At 41.4% G+C, this 15713-nt stretch overlaps 1 protein-coding gene across 1 annotated transcript in view; it reads right to left on the bottom strand.

The window, feature by feature from the left end:
• The window catches only part of SLC19A3 (solute carrier family 19 member 3), a 30450-nt gene that overhangs the window by 6034 nt on the left and 8703 nt on the right, over window positions 1-15713 (bottom strand). Inside the window, exons 2-3 of the mRNA XM_004385820.2 lie at window positions 5157-5308; window positions 1571-2399 (exon numbers count right to left, since the gene is read on the bottom strand). Coding sequence (XP_004385877.1) covers window positions 1571-2399; window positions 5157-5306 — 979 coding nt within the window. The 5' untranslated portion in view covers window positions 5307-5308. The remainder of the gene's footprint in view (window positions 1-1570; window positions 2400-5156; window positions 5309-15713) is intronic.

Raw genomic sequence — 15713 nt, 5'->3', positions numbered from 1 at the left:
GTATGTTTTTCCACCTATGCAGGTCTCTTTTGGTTTCTTGCAGTAGTGTCTTGTAGTTTTCATTGTATAGGTCTTTTATGTCTCTGGTTAGATTTTAGTCAATTTTATTAACTTTATCATTACTCTTTATTCATATTAATCTTGTTTCTAATTTCCTTCTTGGTATGTTCAAGGCCTGGCCTAATATACCTGAGGCTTTGAGGGAATAGACTTATATTTATAGGGTGTAAAAAGATTAAATAATTGACAAGACTAGTAATTATGTAATTGCAACACATATACATATACTGAAAAATGTTACTATGTCTTCTCAACAGAGCCCACTTACCACTATGGAGAAGTTTAGCACCTGCATACAGCACCTGCATTGACAAAACCAACTAGAATTGACTTGATCCCAACTGATAGCGACCCTATAGGACAGAGTGGAACTGCCCCATAGGGTTTCCAAGGAGTGGCTGGTGGATTCGAACTGCCAGTCTTTTCGTTAGCAGCTGTAGCTCTGAACCACTGTGCCACCAGGGCTCCATACATATACTACACATACGTAATATATATACATATGTATTACATTACATACTACATAGCAGTAATATTTATTAGTAATTATGGTTTGCTTTCACAAGATGGCAACATATTTATGTTTCAAATTATTAAAATTTGATTAATTATCTTTTCCAAATGTGACCTACGAAAGAACTATGGCTAAAAAGAAATAAAACTTTTTTCCCCTCAGGAATTGGGATGTAGGAAGAATTTCAGTAAACCAATTCCAACACAATCCTGGCTTCAGGAGTTAAACTAAAGCCTCTGAAAATGGATACAATAGTAAAACCACAACAGGCTTTCTGAAACTTTCTGTAAATGAGGGTGTGGCGAACTCCCACTTCCTAGAAAATAATCTTCAAAGTCTCATTTAACATTTCCATTTGCCAGGATATAAATATTTATAGTAGAGAAAACTTCAAAGGTAGGTTTCCCTGTGATACTAGATTCCTGACTCTTACATATTGTCTGCCCCCCATTAAATCTCCTATAAAAGCTAGTTTTCTGGGAATTCTTGGCGTATAGACTTGAATTGTTAAAGGGGAAGGGTGCTAACTAAATCGAAACCTTTATTAGCAAGGCTCTCCCAGTAATCATCAGAAAGCCTCAATAATTACATTCATTTTCATAAAATAAATAAAAACTCGTTACTTATACATGTTGCTATTGTCCTTAGGTGCCGTTGAGTCAATTACGACTCTTTCCTCTTAATGCTAACAGGGGCATTATTAACACGTTTCCTGAAGATCAAATGGTATTTTAGGGACTAGGCTAGAATTTAACCACTTGGTGCTTAATCCCAAACTTTCGAGTTGCTCACTGTAACTATCACACATTAAATAGAAGTGCTGCGTCCTCTTATTTTTTCTAGTGCCTTCCATTCCTGAGAAAGGTTAAATGCCTTCTCAACAGAGCCCACTCACCACCATGGAGAAGTTTATAGCACCTGCTATGTTGACAACTTAATGCAGGTAGCTCATACTTGACACACTGATACAAGGAAGATAAATCAATGTTTACTTACCTCCAAAGGTTGCAATAGCTTCTACTGCTCCATTATAGATGGAGGAATTTTGGGACGGAGCCTTGTAATTCCATAGCATTTGAACATAGTTCAAAATCTGGTTAAAACCCGCTGTGGAAAGAGCCCACCACAGGGACCAGTAAAAGAGACGCTTCGAGGAATAGCACTCCTTCAAATCTTGGAACCACTGCACAAAAACTCGCAAAGCCATATTTTCTGGCTTTGGGCTACTCAACTGGCCATCATCCAGATTCTTGGAATTGGTCGGTATTTCTTGAGTGGGTTTCTCCTCTTCACAGCTTGGGGCATCACCCTTGTGAGGTTCATCTAATGCGGCATTTGTGCTGGGTGACTTCTGCATGTCTTTGTTGGGTTTGGCATGAAAGAACATGCTTTTCTTGGGCATTGGTAGAAAAAGTGAGGAAAGGAAGGCCAAGGAGACGCACACCATGGATATAACATTGAGGTAAAAGTAGGAGAGGTTCGCCAGTGATACCAACAGTTGGGCCAGCACTGAGGCTGCTGTGTAGGCCACCAGCGTGACGCTCCTACAGTAGCCACTCACTTTCTGATAATGCTCTGGGCTGACCACGCTGTATATGTAGGCATAGTAGGCCACCTCGGTGGCAGTGACCATCCCATAGAAGAACTCAACAACCTGCATAGTCATCACTCCTTGGCCAAACAAGAGCAGCAACCAGGTAATCATGAAGCTAATCCCTTGTAAAATGATGACAGGTTTATAGCGGACGAAATCGGTGAGGACAAACACGGGGAACAGCAGCACCAGGTAAGAGTAAGTCCAAACGGGAAGGATCTCATGTGTGATCTGCAGAGTTGAAAAAAGGATCATGTGACCATGGAGTACCAGGAAGTGACAGGAGTTACTACTACAGGTACATATGCCTTGCCCAGTGTCATGGTTTGAATTCTGTCCCCCCAAAAATGTGTGTATCAATTTGGCTGGGCCATGATTCCCAGAATTGTGTGGTTGGCCTCCATTTTGTGATTGTAATTTTATGTTAAAGAGGATTAGGGTGGGAATGTAACACCACCCTTACCCAGGTCACATTCCTGAGCCAATGTAAAGGGAGTTTCCGTAGGGTGTGGCCTGCACCACGTTTTACCTTGTAAGAAATAAAAGGACAGGGAAGCAAGCAGAGAACTGGGGACCTCATATCACCAAGAAAGCAGTGCCAGGAGCACAGCGTGTCCTTTGGACCCAGGGTCCCTATGTGGAGAAGCTCCTAGTCCAGGGGAAAATTGCTGAGAAGGCCGACAAAGAGAGAAAGCCTTTCCCTGGAGATGATGCCCTGAATTTGGATTGTTAGCCTACTTTACTCTGAAGAAATATATTTCTCTTTGTTAAAGCCATCCACTCGTTGTATTTCTGTTGTAGCAGCACTAGATGACTAAGACACCCAGTATAAATTCTGCATCCAATTGGATATTCTTCATATTATGGAAAAGCATAGAAGATAGCTCCTCCACCAAAACAAAAAAAAAAAAAAAAAAAAAAAAAAAAATCAAAAAACAAAAAACCAACATCCAGTTTATATATTTAAGTGCATTCCACTAAAAGAGTATATTGGGTTACTATTCAATCTGACCTATATAAATTATCAAATTTAAATAGTAAATTATTTGAGTAAATTAGTTATAAATTATTTGAACACTTCTGGGTTGTTCAGGCTCTGTTGCATATTTTAAAAAATACCATCTTGTTAAAAGATAAGCAACATCAGATAAAGAGGCTACACATTTGAGAAGAATCTTTATTTCTGCACACATGAAGACAGCACAGAGTAAAGAACCTGGGAGGACCGGGGAGTAGAAACAAGCACTGCGTTTCATCTCCTTCCTCGACAAATTGGCTGGGCTCCTAATTCCATTTCCCTCCATTCTACTGACTGTCTCTGCTGACTCAATTCTGGCCTCAGTTTAATATGGTCAGCCCATAGAGTTTAGTCAGAAATGCACAGGACCTCAATTTTCATAGATGGAAAGGACTGAAGAAGTGGTTGCTCTTTGGGGCATGGTAGGTCAGAGCAGAAGCCTTTGAAATCACTGAGTCTCTGTCCTGTTGACATTTGGACTCACTGAGGTTGCTGGAAGGAGCCCTGGTGGTGCAGTAGTCAAGCGTTCGAACTCACTAGCTGCTCCATGGGAGAAAGAAGAGGCAGTCTGCTTCTGTAAAGATTACAGCCTTGGAAACCCTATGGAGCAGTCCTACTCTGTCTTATAGGGTTGCTATGAGTTGGAATCGACTCAACAGCTGCGGGTTTGGGTTTTTTTTGGAGGTTGCTGTAGAAAGCAGAGGGCCCAGAACAAGGCCCAGCGTGACTGAGCTGCACCTTTGAGGATGAAAGCAGACCCCAGTGTATTCGTTGGGCCAATTCGGAACTTGATCCTTTGTTTAGTCTTAATTGTGACAAGTTTCAATCCAGGAAACTCTGAAACAAAGTTATCCCTAAGTGTCTTTGGCACCACAGCAGAACAAGCTTGCCTTTCTGTCTTTGCCACCTCACCACTGAGTAAACCAGCACGGATTAGCCTCCCAAGTGAAGCCACACTCTATCCAGCATTTTCATGGCTCTGATGGAGATTCTAAAACCAGTCCAGGGAATTCGCCAGATGGGTCGGTGCATTTTCTTGTTGCAAATGTTATAAGGAGAGGAAGTGGATCTTTTAAGGAAGAGAATTTGGTCTTCTGGGAAGGAGGGGCTGGGAGATAAGGTTGTTCATGCCTTACCTGCTTGTAAATAGTTTTTCAAATCTGAGTAAGTGAAATCTCCTGAAGAAATGTGACAATTCTCTCTCAGATTCTGCTTATACTTCGGCAGTGTGAAAGTTTATTAGGGCTACATCTCGTGCCTGGCGGAGGGGCTAGTTATACTAATCCACTGCCGCTGAGTTGATTCCAACTCATAGTGATCCTATAGGACAGAGTAGAACTGCCCCATAGGGTTTCCAAGGCTGTAATCTTTACAGAAGCAGACTGCCACAACTTTCTCCCATGGAGCAGCTGGTGGATTAGAACCACTGATCTTTTGGTTTGCAGCTGAGTGCTTTAACCACTGCACCACGAGGGCTCCCTAGTTATACTAGGATTTATGTAATGAAAATGTTCACTGAAGTTGAACACCTGAAATGTTCCCAAGCACTAAGACTAATATTAGGACTCTAAGAAGTTAAAATACTTCAGTATTTTCTCTATTTTTTGAATGTAAGGAAAGAGCAGTTGAACAGTTCTAATACCAAAAAAAAAAAAAAAAAAAAACTGTTGCCTTCCAGTCGATTCCGACTCATAGTGACCCTGTAAGACAGAGTAGAGCTATCCCATAGTTTCCAAGGAGCAGCTGGTGAATTTGAATGGCTGACCTTTTGGTTAACAGCCGTAGCACTTAACCACTGTGCCACCAGGGCTCCTAACAGTTCTAATACGTGAGAAATATGAAAATGAGACTCACTGAGGTCAGCATTTTAATCTTATTTCAAGCTGAATGAAACTCTTGACTCTACGTCCTTGTTCAAGTCCTGTAGAAATTAAAACCACACTGAGATTAAGCATGTATGTTAAACTTACCTCTTTGCTTGTCAGGTTTTTATCTGGTCCAGATAAATATGGGATGAGGAATGGTTCTGAAGGTCTCATCAAGGAGAAAAATCCAAATAAGCAGAGAATCACAGTGGGATAAACCCACGAATGACTCGGTGAAGTTCGGAAACAAACCATGGCTGATCAAATGGAAACAAAGCAAAAATTAACTTGTATTGATTCCTTTTGGCTTCTTGGATGCAATGAAAAGCTGATTATTTCTGAAGGTTTTATGACAGGGTGAAGTATCATCCACAGATGGAGGGGAAAGATAATTGCTCTCAAATATTCTCTCAGTGAGCCAGTCAAATCCTCCTTTGTCAATGAACTTGAACTTCTTCTTCACTGAACTTCTGATAGAAGCACTTCTTTGTGCTCTCCATCATAAGCATGGTAAGTACTTGGTAGCTACTAATAAATGGTAAATGGAGCCCTAGTGGTGCAATGGTTAAGTGCTCAGCTGCTAATCGAAAAGTCGGCGGTTTGAAGCCACCAGTGGCTCTGTGGAAGAAAAGAGCTGGGGGTCTGCTCCTGTAAAGACTTCTGCCTATAAAATCCCATGGGACAGTTCTACTCTGTCCTATAGAGTCGCTATGCCAAAATCAACTTGACAACACTCAAAAATAAATGGTAAAAAGGAGCACAGGTGGTGCAATGATTAAGTGTTTGGCTGGTAACCAAAAAAGGTTGGCAGTTTGAACCCACCCAGTGACTCCATGGGAAAAAAGACCTGGTGATCTGTTCCCGTAGAGCTTACTGCCTAGAAAATAGAAAACCCTATGGGGCAGGTCAATGAAAATTGACTCCATGTCACCTATTCATTGCCTTTGAGTCATTTCTAACTCATAGCAACACAGTGTGACAGAGTAGAACTGCCCCATAAGGTATCCAAGGAGTGGCTGGTAGATTCAAACTGCGGATGTTTTGGTTAGCAGCTGAACTCTTAACCACTGCGCCACCAGGGCTCCCAACAGCACCTAAGAACAACATTAAATGGTAAACAATGAGCCAATGAATCTTCTCCTAAATGTGTCTGAAAGTAAGTGAAACTGCAGTATGATGGATTGCTTTTTATGGCATTTATCACCATGATCTTGGAACTCCCACCAAATGATTGGATGGGACTATGCAAATAAGGTGCCTGTGGCTCACCAAGGGAATTGGACAGCTTGCTAATAATGCAAATAAGGTGCATGGTACCCTTGTGGGAGTGGAACCATGCAAATAAGGTGGATTGGTCAGTTTTGCCATCTTGCTAGTCTTAAAAGGGAGCCAATCCCAGAGCAGAGGGGGATCTCAGTACCACCAAGAAAGAAGAGCCAGAAGTACAGCACCTCCTTTGGACCCAAGATCCCTGCACTGAGAATCTCTTAGACCCAGGAGACAGGGAGAGAGAGCTGTAACACTGGAGACAGCGCAAGACAGCAAGAAGTGGTAGCACAGAAACGGTGGCAGCAGAACCAGGAGACCATCATGAGACAGCGTGCAGTGGGCTTCCCAGCCCACGGAATGAGGCAGCTACAGTGGGTGTGCCAACTCACAGAGCGAGAGAACTGAGAGCCTTCAGGCAGGAGGCTTGCTGGCAGAGTGGGGTGTCTTTGGGTGCTTACTGGTGGAGCTAAAGAGCTTTATAACACTTGCCTAAGCAGGGCAGAGGCCAGGCCCAGGGGCCGAGGGAGAGGCCTGCCTGCAGGCACAGCTGAGGTGCTGTCCTGATCGAAGAACTATATTCTGAGTTTTTCCTGATCCTCAGTTGTAACCTATTATTTCCATAATAAACCCCACAATTGTGAGTATGGTCTGTGAGTTCTCTGTGGCCATTACAACAAATTACCAAACCCAGCAGAGAAGTAGAGGGTGCTGTGGGAGGGACAGTTGGTGTCAGAATTGGTAAAAAACATTGGCGATAGGAGGTATGTCTGACCACCTCGTAGGACTCAGCCTTGGGCTGTTGATCTTGATTCTCCTTCCCCCTTGTGAAGTTAGAGGAGGTCTGACGCTGCTGCCACACCATTTTTACAGAAACGTTGGCTAGTGAATTATTGGTGTACATGTGGTAGACAAACTATTTCTAGAGCTTCAAACCCTAAGTGAACATATGTCAAGCACACACTGAGTTGATCAAACCTTCTATTATCTGCCCACTACAGTTGCACTTTGACTAACATCTTTAACAGGCTGAATGGCATATATTTATTTACACATTTATCTTACATTAACCTGTTTCTTGCCTAGCACTGTGCTTGACACATAGCAAGCATCCAAGATGTGGTGATTTCTTAATATTATTAAGACAGAAGAGTTCTTTTGATTTCTAATTAACTTTGGTAAATCAGAATAATTTAAACAGTCCAAACACTCCGTTTTCTAAGCATTCTAATCAAGCAAGATTGGGCTACTTAACAGGGAGAGACAAAGATCCCTTCACTCACACAAATGCATTATTTCTCCCCATATGGTGAAGAATAATGAAATGGTAATTGCTATGGAAAGAACTTGGGATTTCCTCAACTCAGGCATGCTTGAGTTTAAATCCTTCTATTGCATTTGCTAGTTGGCTGATTTTAGATTAATTCTTAATTTTCCTAAAGCCTGAGTTTCCTCATCTGTAAGATGGGAATAATAATACCTAAACTCACATGTACCATTTATAAGGTTTGAATCTCTTACCTCAGCAATGATCACCTACTCAGCCACTCTAAAAAAAAATGGAACAGGGGATTTCTCATCTTCACAACTTGTTTAAGAAAATCATTGCAGTTCAGTGAATTACTTAATATGGCCCTCTAGCAATAGTCTTTGTAACTCCTACCAAATGACTGGATGGGACTATGCAAATGAGATGCTTGTGGTCCACCAAGGGGATCAGATAGCTTGCTAATAATGCAAATAAGGTGCATCGTACCCTTGTGGAGGTAGGATGATGCAAATAAGGTGTATGGAACCCTAACAAGGGAATTGGTCAGTTTTGCCAATCCCAGGGACGGGAAGGGAGGATCTCACCACCACCAAGAAAGAAAAGCCAGGGGTGGAGCACATCCTTTGGACCTGGGATACCTGTGCCGAGAACCTCCTAGATTCAAGAGACAGAGAGAAAGAGTTGTAACATCGGAGATGGCGAGAGATGGCAAGAAACAGCACCAGAAAAATGGCAGCAGCAGAAGTAGCGGAACCAGGAGACCGACAGCAGATGGCACAGTGAGCTTCCCAGACAATGGAGCAAGAAAGCTCAGTGCCTTGGGGCAGAAGGCTTGCTAGCAGTGGGGTAACTCTAGGATCTCTAAGCCACGGAGTGAGAGAGCTGAATGTCTTTGGGCGCAAGGCTTCCTGGCGGAGTGGGGTGCCTCCGGGCACTTATTGGCAGATCTAAAAGAGCTTTGTAACACCTGCCTGAGCAGGGCAGAGGCTGAGGGGCCAGAGAGAGGAGTGCCTGTGGGCACTGCTGAGAAGAGGCTGTCCTGATCCAAAAACTGTATCCTGAGCGTTCCTGAACCTGAATCGTAACCTGTTACTACTATAATAAACCCCATAATCATGAGTGTTGTCTACGATTTCTATGTGCACATTGCAACGAATTATGGAACCCAGCAGAGTAAGAGAGTGCCGAGGGAGGGACAGCTGGTATCAGAATTGGTAAAAAGGTTGGAGGGTGGAGGCGTGTCTGACCTCCTCCTCATAGGAATCAGCCTTGGGCTGTTGATCATGATTCTCCTTCCTCCTTGTGAAATTAGACTAAGAGGTCAGATGTCCTCGCTCTGCTGTTTTTACAGTTGGTGTCAGCATTCATTATCACAGCACTGATTTACACTGATTACATACTGAAATATTTTGGATGCATTGGGTTAAATAAAACATCAACATTTATTATCAGAATTTCACCTGTTTTAAAGTTTTTAATAGTGTGACTACTGTTGTTGCTGTTAGGTGCCCTTGAGTTGGTTCTGACTCATAGTGGCCCTATGTACAACAGAACAGAACACTGCCTGGTCCTGTGCCGTCCTCATGATTGTTGTTATGCTCGAGCCCATTGTTGCAGCCACTGTGTCAATCCATCTCGTTGAGGGTCTTCCTCTTTTTAGCTGACCCTCTATTTTACCAAACATGATTTCCTTCTCCAGGGACTGATCCCACCTGATAACAAGTCCAAAGTATGTGAAACGACATATTGCCATTCTTGCATCTAAGGAGCATTCTGGCTGTACTTCTAATCTTTCCCTTGTGTCTTTAGTTTTCTTCATTCTCCCTTCCTCCTGAAGGGGTAAGACCAGTGGAGTATCTTAGATGGCTGCTCACAAGGTTTTAAGACCCCAGACGCTACATACCAAAGTAAAATGTAGAATATTTTCTTTAATAAACTATGTTATGCCAATTGAGGTAGATGTTCTCCAAGACCCTGATCCCCACAGCCCTCAGCCCAGTAATTTGGTCCCTCAGGGAGTCTGGATGTGTCTGTGGAGCTTCCATGACTTTCCCTTTTACAGAGAGCCTGGAGGATATGGGACTAGGACAGTGGAAAGGAATCACATCAAATCCTCTTCCATGCTTGTTTAGAAATACTGACAGAATTAGAATTAACCCAAATGCCAACAGTAATTTATGAGGGAAATATCTAGAATTTCCAGTCTCCACTCAATCCCTGCCCACCTGTCCCTATGAATCAAATTGTTTTGCTGTTAGCTGCCATGAGTCACCCCTGACATAAACTCTAGCACCACAGGCTTTTAGAAGAAAACATAGGGGATCTTCATGACCTAGGGATTGGTGAATATTTCACTGAAATGACAAAAAGAATGAATCTTAAAAAAAAAAAAGATTAGCTGGACTTGGAAAAAAAATCCTATCTGACTTTTTTCAAGTCAATTTATTAAACCAATCAAATAAAATCTTATCTTATATCTGCTCACCGAGAAATATCATTAACAAAGTGGGAAAAAAAGCCACAGACTTAAAATATGAATGGTCAAAAAGCACATGCAAACATACTCAACAACATAACTCATCAGAAGTGCAAATTAAAACTATAATACAACACTTCACAAGCATTAAAATGGCTGAGCTCGAGCCAACATGGTGCTATAGACAGAAGCACCATGCCATCCCTCCACAGCAAAGACCAAAAAACTAGGTAAAACAGAGACAAACATCAGTCCTGGAAACATAAGCGTCCAATGAAGGTATAAAAAACTCAGCCAAGCACCAAATAGAATAAGAAACTGACAGAGAACAGAGAGTGAGGAGAGATATGGAGTGAACGTCCCCGTCAGCTAATGTAGCATGGATTCGCCATCTTGGACTCCTCGGCCACTGAGAATGGTGGACAGGGAGTATGGGAAGGCAGCTTCATGGAGCTCCCAGTAGGAGACAGAGCACCTAGTAATCAGCGATACACGCTTTTCTACCCCCGACCCTTTTCCCCCTGCTTTCCAGCAGGCCAAGGTAACTTGGCTGGGGAGGGGCCGGCTCCTTGCCACTTGGATTCACCCTGCCCACACCAGCCGGCTCCTTCAGTGCCATTTTTTTAGTTGCTGTTGTTGTTTTTCAGCTTCTTTTGGTTTCTTCTCTCTCTCTCATCTCCTTCCTTTACTTTCTCTTGAACACCTGGCTCTGTGTGCCATCTCCACTTCTTCTTAACAGGCTGTGAAGCACTGCTTGGCTGGGGAACCATTTCCACAGTCTGCAGGGCCATCCGGTGGGCTCCCTGGGGGCATTTTTTCCTTTTTGTTTTTCTTTGTTTCTCAGTTTCTCGTCTCTCTCTACCTTCCTTCTTTTTCTGTCTCCTGAATACCTGGTGCTGTGTGCCATCTCCAGTCTTTCTAGATGGGTTGTGCAGCACCGTTTGGCTTGGAAGCCACTTCCCTGGTCTGCACCGCCAAGCTAGTGGGCTCCCTTGGGGATTTTCTTTTTCTTTTCTTGGTATCTTATCTCTCTCTACCGTCCTTCCCTTCTTCTCTGCTGAACACCTGGTGCCATGTGCCATGTCTGCTCCTCCTAGGTAGGCTGTGCAGTGCCACTTGGTTGGGGAGCCACTTCCCCAGTCCATACCACCACACCAGTGGGCTCCCTTGGGACATTTTTTATTCTTTTTCTCTTCTTTTCTTTCTCGGCTTCTTGTCTGGCTCTACCTTCCTTCCTTACCCTTCTCCTGAACACCTGGCAACATGAGCCATCTCCGCTCCTTCTTGATGGGCTGTGCAATGCCACTCAGCTAGGGACCCGCTTCCGGTGGGCTCCACTGGGGAAGTTTTTTTTTCTTTCTTCTTTTCTTCTCAGTTTCTTGACTCTCTATTGTCCTTCCTTTCCTTTCTCCCAATCACCTGGCATCTTTTATTTTTTTTCCTTGCTTTTTTGTATCTCTCTCTATATTCCTTCCATTCCTTCCTCCTGACCACCTGGTCACATATGCCTTTTTTTCTTTTTAAATCTAGTTTCTTATCACTTTCTCCTTTCCTTTCTTTTCTCCCACCCACCTAGCTGCATGTGCCATATCTGTCCCTTCTTGACAGGCTGTGCCTCATGGCCACAATAGAAAGCCACCGGCACATGGCTTCCCTGGTTCTGCATCACTCCAATGGCAGGCTCCTTCAGAACTTCTAAAAAAATTTTTTTGGCTCCTGTTTCTCTCTCCTCTTTCTCTTCTTTCCCACACCCACTTAGCTCCACACATCACAATCCCCCATGCCCCCCACCGCCCATCTGCACTGTGCACTGAGCATCACACCGCTGAGCAGCACAGGCATGGTCTACCAGAACCTGCCCTGCACTGATGCCCAGCCTCGCCCTGTTGGCCCCCGTGTGTGCCACAAATGACCCATCCCAGCCTCTCCCCTCTGTTGGACTTGCCCTGCTGCACTACAGCTGAGCAACTGGCCCTGCCCACTGGACAAGGTGGTGAGAAGTATCATGCCCACAGATGAGCAAACAACAAAGAGTGCTCAGTCTGCTTGCTCAGACATAAGCAATTAAAACAAAAAAAGCAAGACAAAACAAACAAATCTACAATCAATAAACAAAGAAAATGCTTACTGAATGTCTCAAAGACAACAGACAATATCCTAACATATAAAAAACAGGACAGGATGGTTCCAGTAGGCGTCCAAAATAAAACACCAGATGAACCTCCAGTAGAAAAAAGGCAGTAGAACTACCTGATAAGGAATTCAAATCTCTGATACTCAGGGATATCCAAGACTTGAAGGAAAAAGCAGACAAAAATGAGGAGAAAATAGACAAAATTATGGAAAAGACAGACAAAACAATGGAAGAATTCAGGAAAATAATACAGGAACAAATGTAAAAAATAAATTCACAATGAGAAATCATACAAAAACAATTAGAAATACAAAAGAGAAACAAGATTTCAGAAATGGACAGTGTCATAGAAGGTCTGAGGAGCAAGTTTGAAACAACTGAATACAAATACTTGGATACCACTTTGTTTGAGGATAAATCAGAGAAAGAACAAAGAAAAATGAAGAAACCCTGAGAATGATGTGGGATACAATCAAAAGCAAAAACGTGAGAGTGATTGGAGTTCCAGAACAGAAGGAGAAAATGTAAAACACAGAGACAATCATTAAACACTTGCTGACAGAAAACTTCCCTAACATGAAAGATGAAAAGCTGACCATCCAAGAAGCTCAAACAATCCCACATAGGATAGACCCTAAAAGAAAATCACTAAGGCATATCATAGTCACACTTGCTAAAACCAACGACAAAGAATCCTGAGAGCAGCTCGAGAAAAACAAAAAGCCACATACAGAGGGGAAACAATAAGACTAAGCTCTGATTAGTGGGCAGAAACCAAGCAAGTAAAAAGGCAATGGGATGACAAATACAAAACTTTGAAAGAAAAAGAACTGCCAACCAAGAATAACATATTCTGCAAAACTCTCGCTCAAATATGATGGTGAAATTAGGACATTTCCAGACAAACAGAAATTAAGGGAATATGTAAAAACCAAATCACAATTAAAGAATTATTAAAGGGAGTCCTTCAGTTAGAAAACCAACAACATTTGATGACAAACTGAATCTAGGACGCAAGACATCAGCCAGATACTAACCTAGGTAATGAACTCTCAAGGATAAATCAAAACTAAAGGATTTACAATAGGGAACCAGAGAAGTTAATCTGTAAATGGCAACAACGTCAGAACAATAAAAGAGGGAATAAACAGTGTAAGTATAGAACTTTCAAATGGAGAAGAAGTCAAGGTGATACCAAGTAATAAAAGACTGGTTCAAAGTTAGGAAGATAAGGATAAATTTCAAGGTAACCACACAGAAGGTTAACAAACCTATGCATCAAAATAAAGAATAAAAATATAAAGTCTCAGTAAACACAAAATCTACAAAAACAAAAGAAAAGAAAAACATCCACAAACAAAAGGAATTCAGCACAGGAGATTAAGAGGAACAAAGAAAACGCCAGCACCACAAAAAAAAAGCACTACAAAATGACAGCAATAAACTCACACCTATCAATAATTTCACAGAATGTAAATGGCCTAAATGCACGCCTAAAGAGACAGAGAGTGACAGAATGGATAAAAAAAAAGGATCTATCAATATGATGTCTAAAAGAGACACACCTTAGAAACAAAGACATAAATTTATTAAAAATCAAAGGATGGAAAAAATATATCAAGCAAACAGCTACCAAAAAGAGCAAGAGTGGTAGCACGAATCTTGGATAAAATAGACTTTAAAACAAAATCCACAATAACAGATAAACAAGGGCACTATATAATGATTAAAGGGACAATCCATCATGAAGAGATAACCATAATAAATATCTATGCACCCAATGACAGGGCTCCAAAATTCATAAAACTCTAACAGCACTGAAAAGAGAAATTGACAGTTCCACAATAACAGTAGGAGACTTCAACACACCCCTCTCCGTAAAGGACAGAACATCTAGAAAGAAACTCAACAAAGATACAGAAGATCTAAAGGCCACAATTAGCCAAGTTGACCTCACAGGCATATATAGAACACTTCAACCAACTGCTCCGAAGTACACATTCTTTTCCAATGCACATGGAATGCTCTCCAGAAGAGACCACATCTTAGGCCACAAAGCAACCCTCAACAAAATCAAAACACTGACATAACACAAAGTATCTTCTCTGATCACAATGCTATCAAAGTAGAAATTAACAATAGGAAGAGCAAGGAAAAAAATCAAATACATGGAAATGGAATAACACCTTGCTTAAAAACCACTGGGTAGTAGAAGAAATCAAAGATGGAATCAAAAAATTCCTAGGCTCAAACCAGAATGAAAACACATCATACCAAAACCTTTGGGACATAGCAAAGGCAGTCCTCAGAGGTCAATTTATAGCAATAGATGCACACATCAAAAAAAAAAGAATGGGACAAATCAAAACATTAGCTACACAACTCCAATAAACAGAAACAGAACAGCAAAAGAAGCCCACAGCCAACAGAAGAAAGGAAATAATAGAGAGCAGAACAGAAATAAATGAAATAGAGAATAGAAAAAACAATAGAAAGAATCAACAAAACCAAAAGTTGGTTCTTTGAAAGGATCAACAAAATCAACAAACGACTAGCCAAACTGACAAAAGAAAAACAGGAGAGAATGCAAATAACCGAAATAAGAAATGAAATGGGGGACATTACAACAGACCCAACAGAAATAAAAAGGATCATAATAGAGTATTATGAAAAACTATACTCCAACAAATTTGCAAATCTAGAGGAAATGGATTAATTTCTAGAAACACACTACCTACTCAAACTAACACAAACTGATGTTGAAAATCTGAACAGATCCATAACAAGAGAAGAGATTGAAAAGGTAATAAAAAAAAACTCACAACAACAACAACAAAAAAACATGGCCCAGATGGCTTCACTGGAGAATTCTACCAAACATTCAGAGAAAAGCTTACACCAGTATTACTCAAACTATTTCAGAACATAGAAAAGGAAGGGATACTTCTGAATTCATTCAATGAAGCAAGCATAACCCTGATACCAAATCAGGCAAAGACACCACAAAAAAAGAAAATTACAGACCAATGTCTCTGGTGACTATAAATGCAAAAAATTCTCAACAAAATTCTAGCCAATATATATATAAAAATATAAAGAAAAAAAATATTCCATGACCAAGTGGGACTCATACCAGGTATGCAAGGATGGTTCAACATTAGAAAATCAATCAATGTAATCCACCACATAAATAAAAGAATCACATGATCATCTCAATCGATGCAGAAAAGTCATTCAACGAAGTCCAACACCGATTCCTGATAAAAGCTCTCAACAAACTAGGTATAGAAGGGAAATTTCTCAACATAATAAAGGGCATCTGTCATGGATTGAATTGTGTCCCCCAAAAAATGTGTGTAGCAACTTGGCTAGGTCATGATTTCCAGTATTGTATGATTGTAAACTCTACCACTATGATGAGATTATATGTGATTTCCTCATGTGTTGTAAATTCTATCACTGTGATGAGGTTATACTGATGAGGTTGACAAGATTAGTGTCTTAATGCAATCTCTT

The sequence above is a fragment of the Trichechus manatus genome, unplaced genomic scaffold (assembly GCF_000243295.1).
Source record: "Trichechus manatus latirostris isolate Lorelei unplaced genomic scaffold, TriManLat1.0 scaffold00147, whole genome shotgun sequence".
Lineage (NCBI taxonomy): Eukaryota > Metazoa > Chordata > Mammalia > Sirenia > Trichechidae > Trichechus > Trichechus manatus.
The sequence above is the reverse complement of the archived record's forward strand: the minus strand, read 5'-3'. Positions and strand labels throughout refer to the sequence as shown.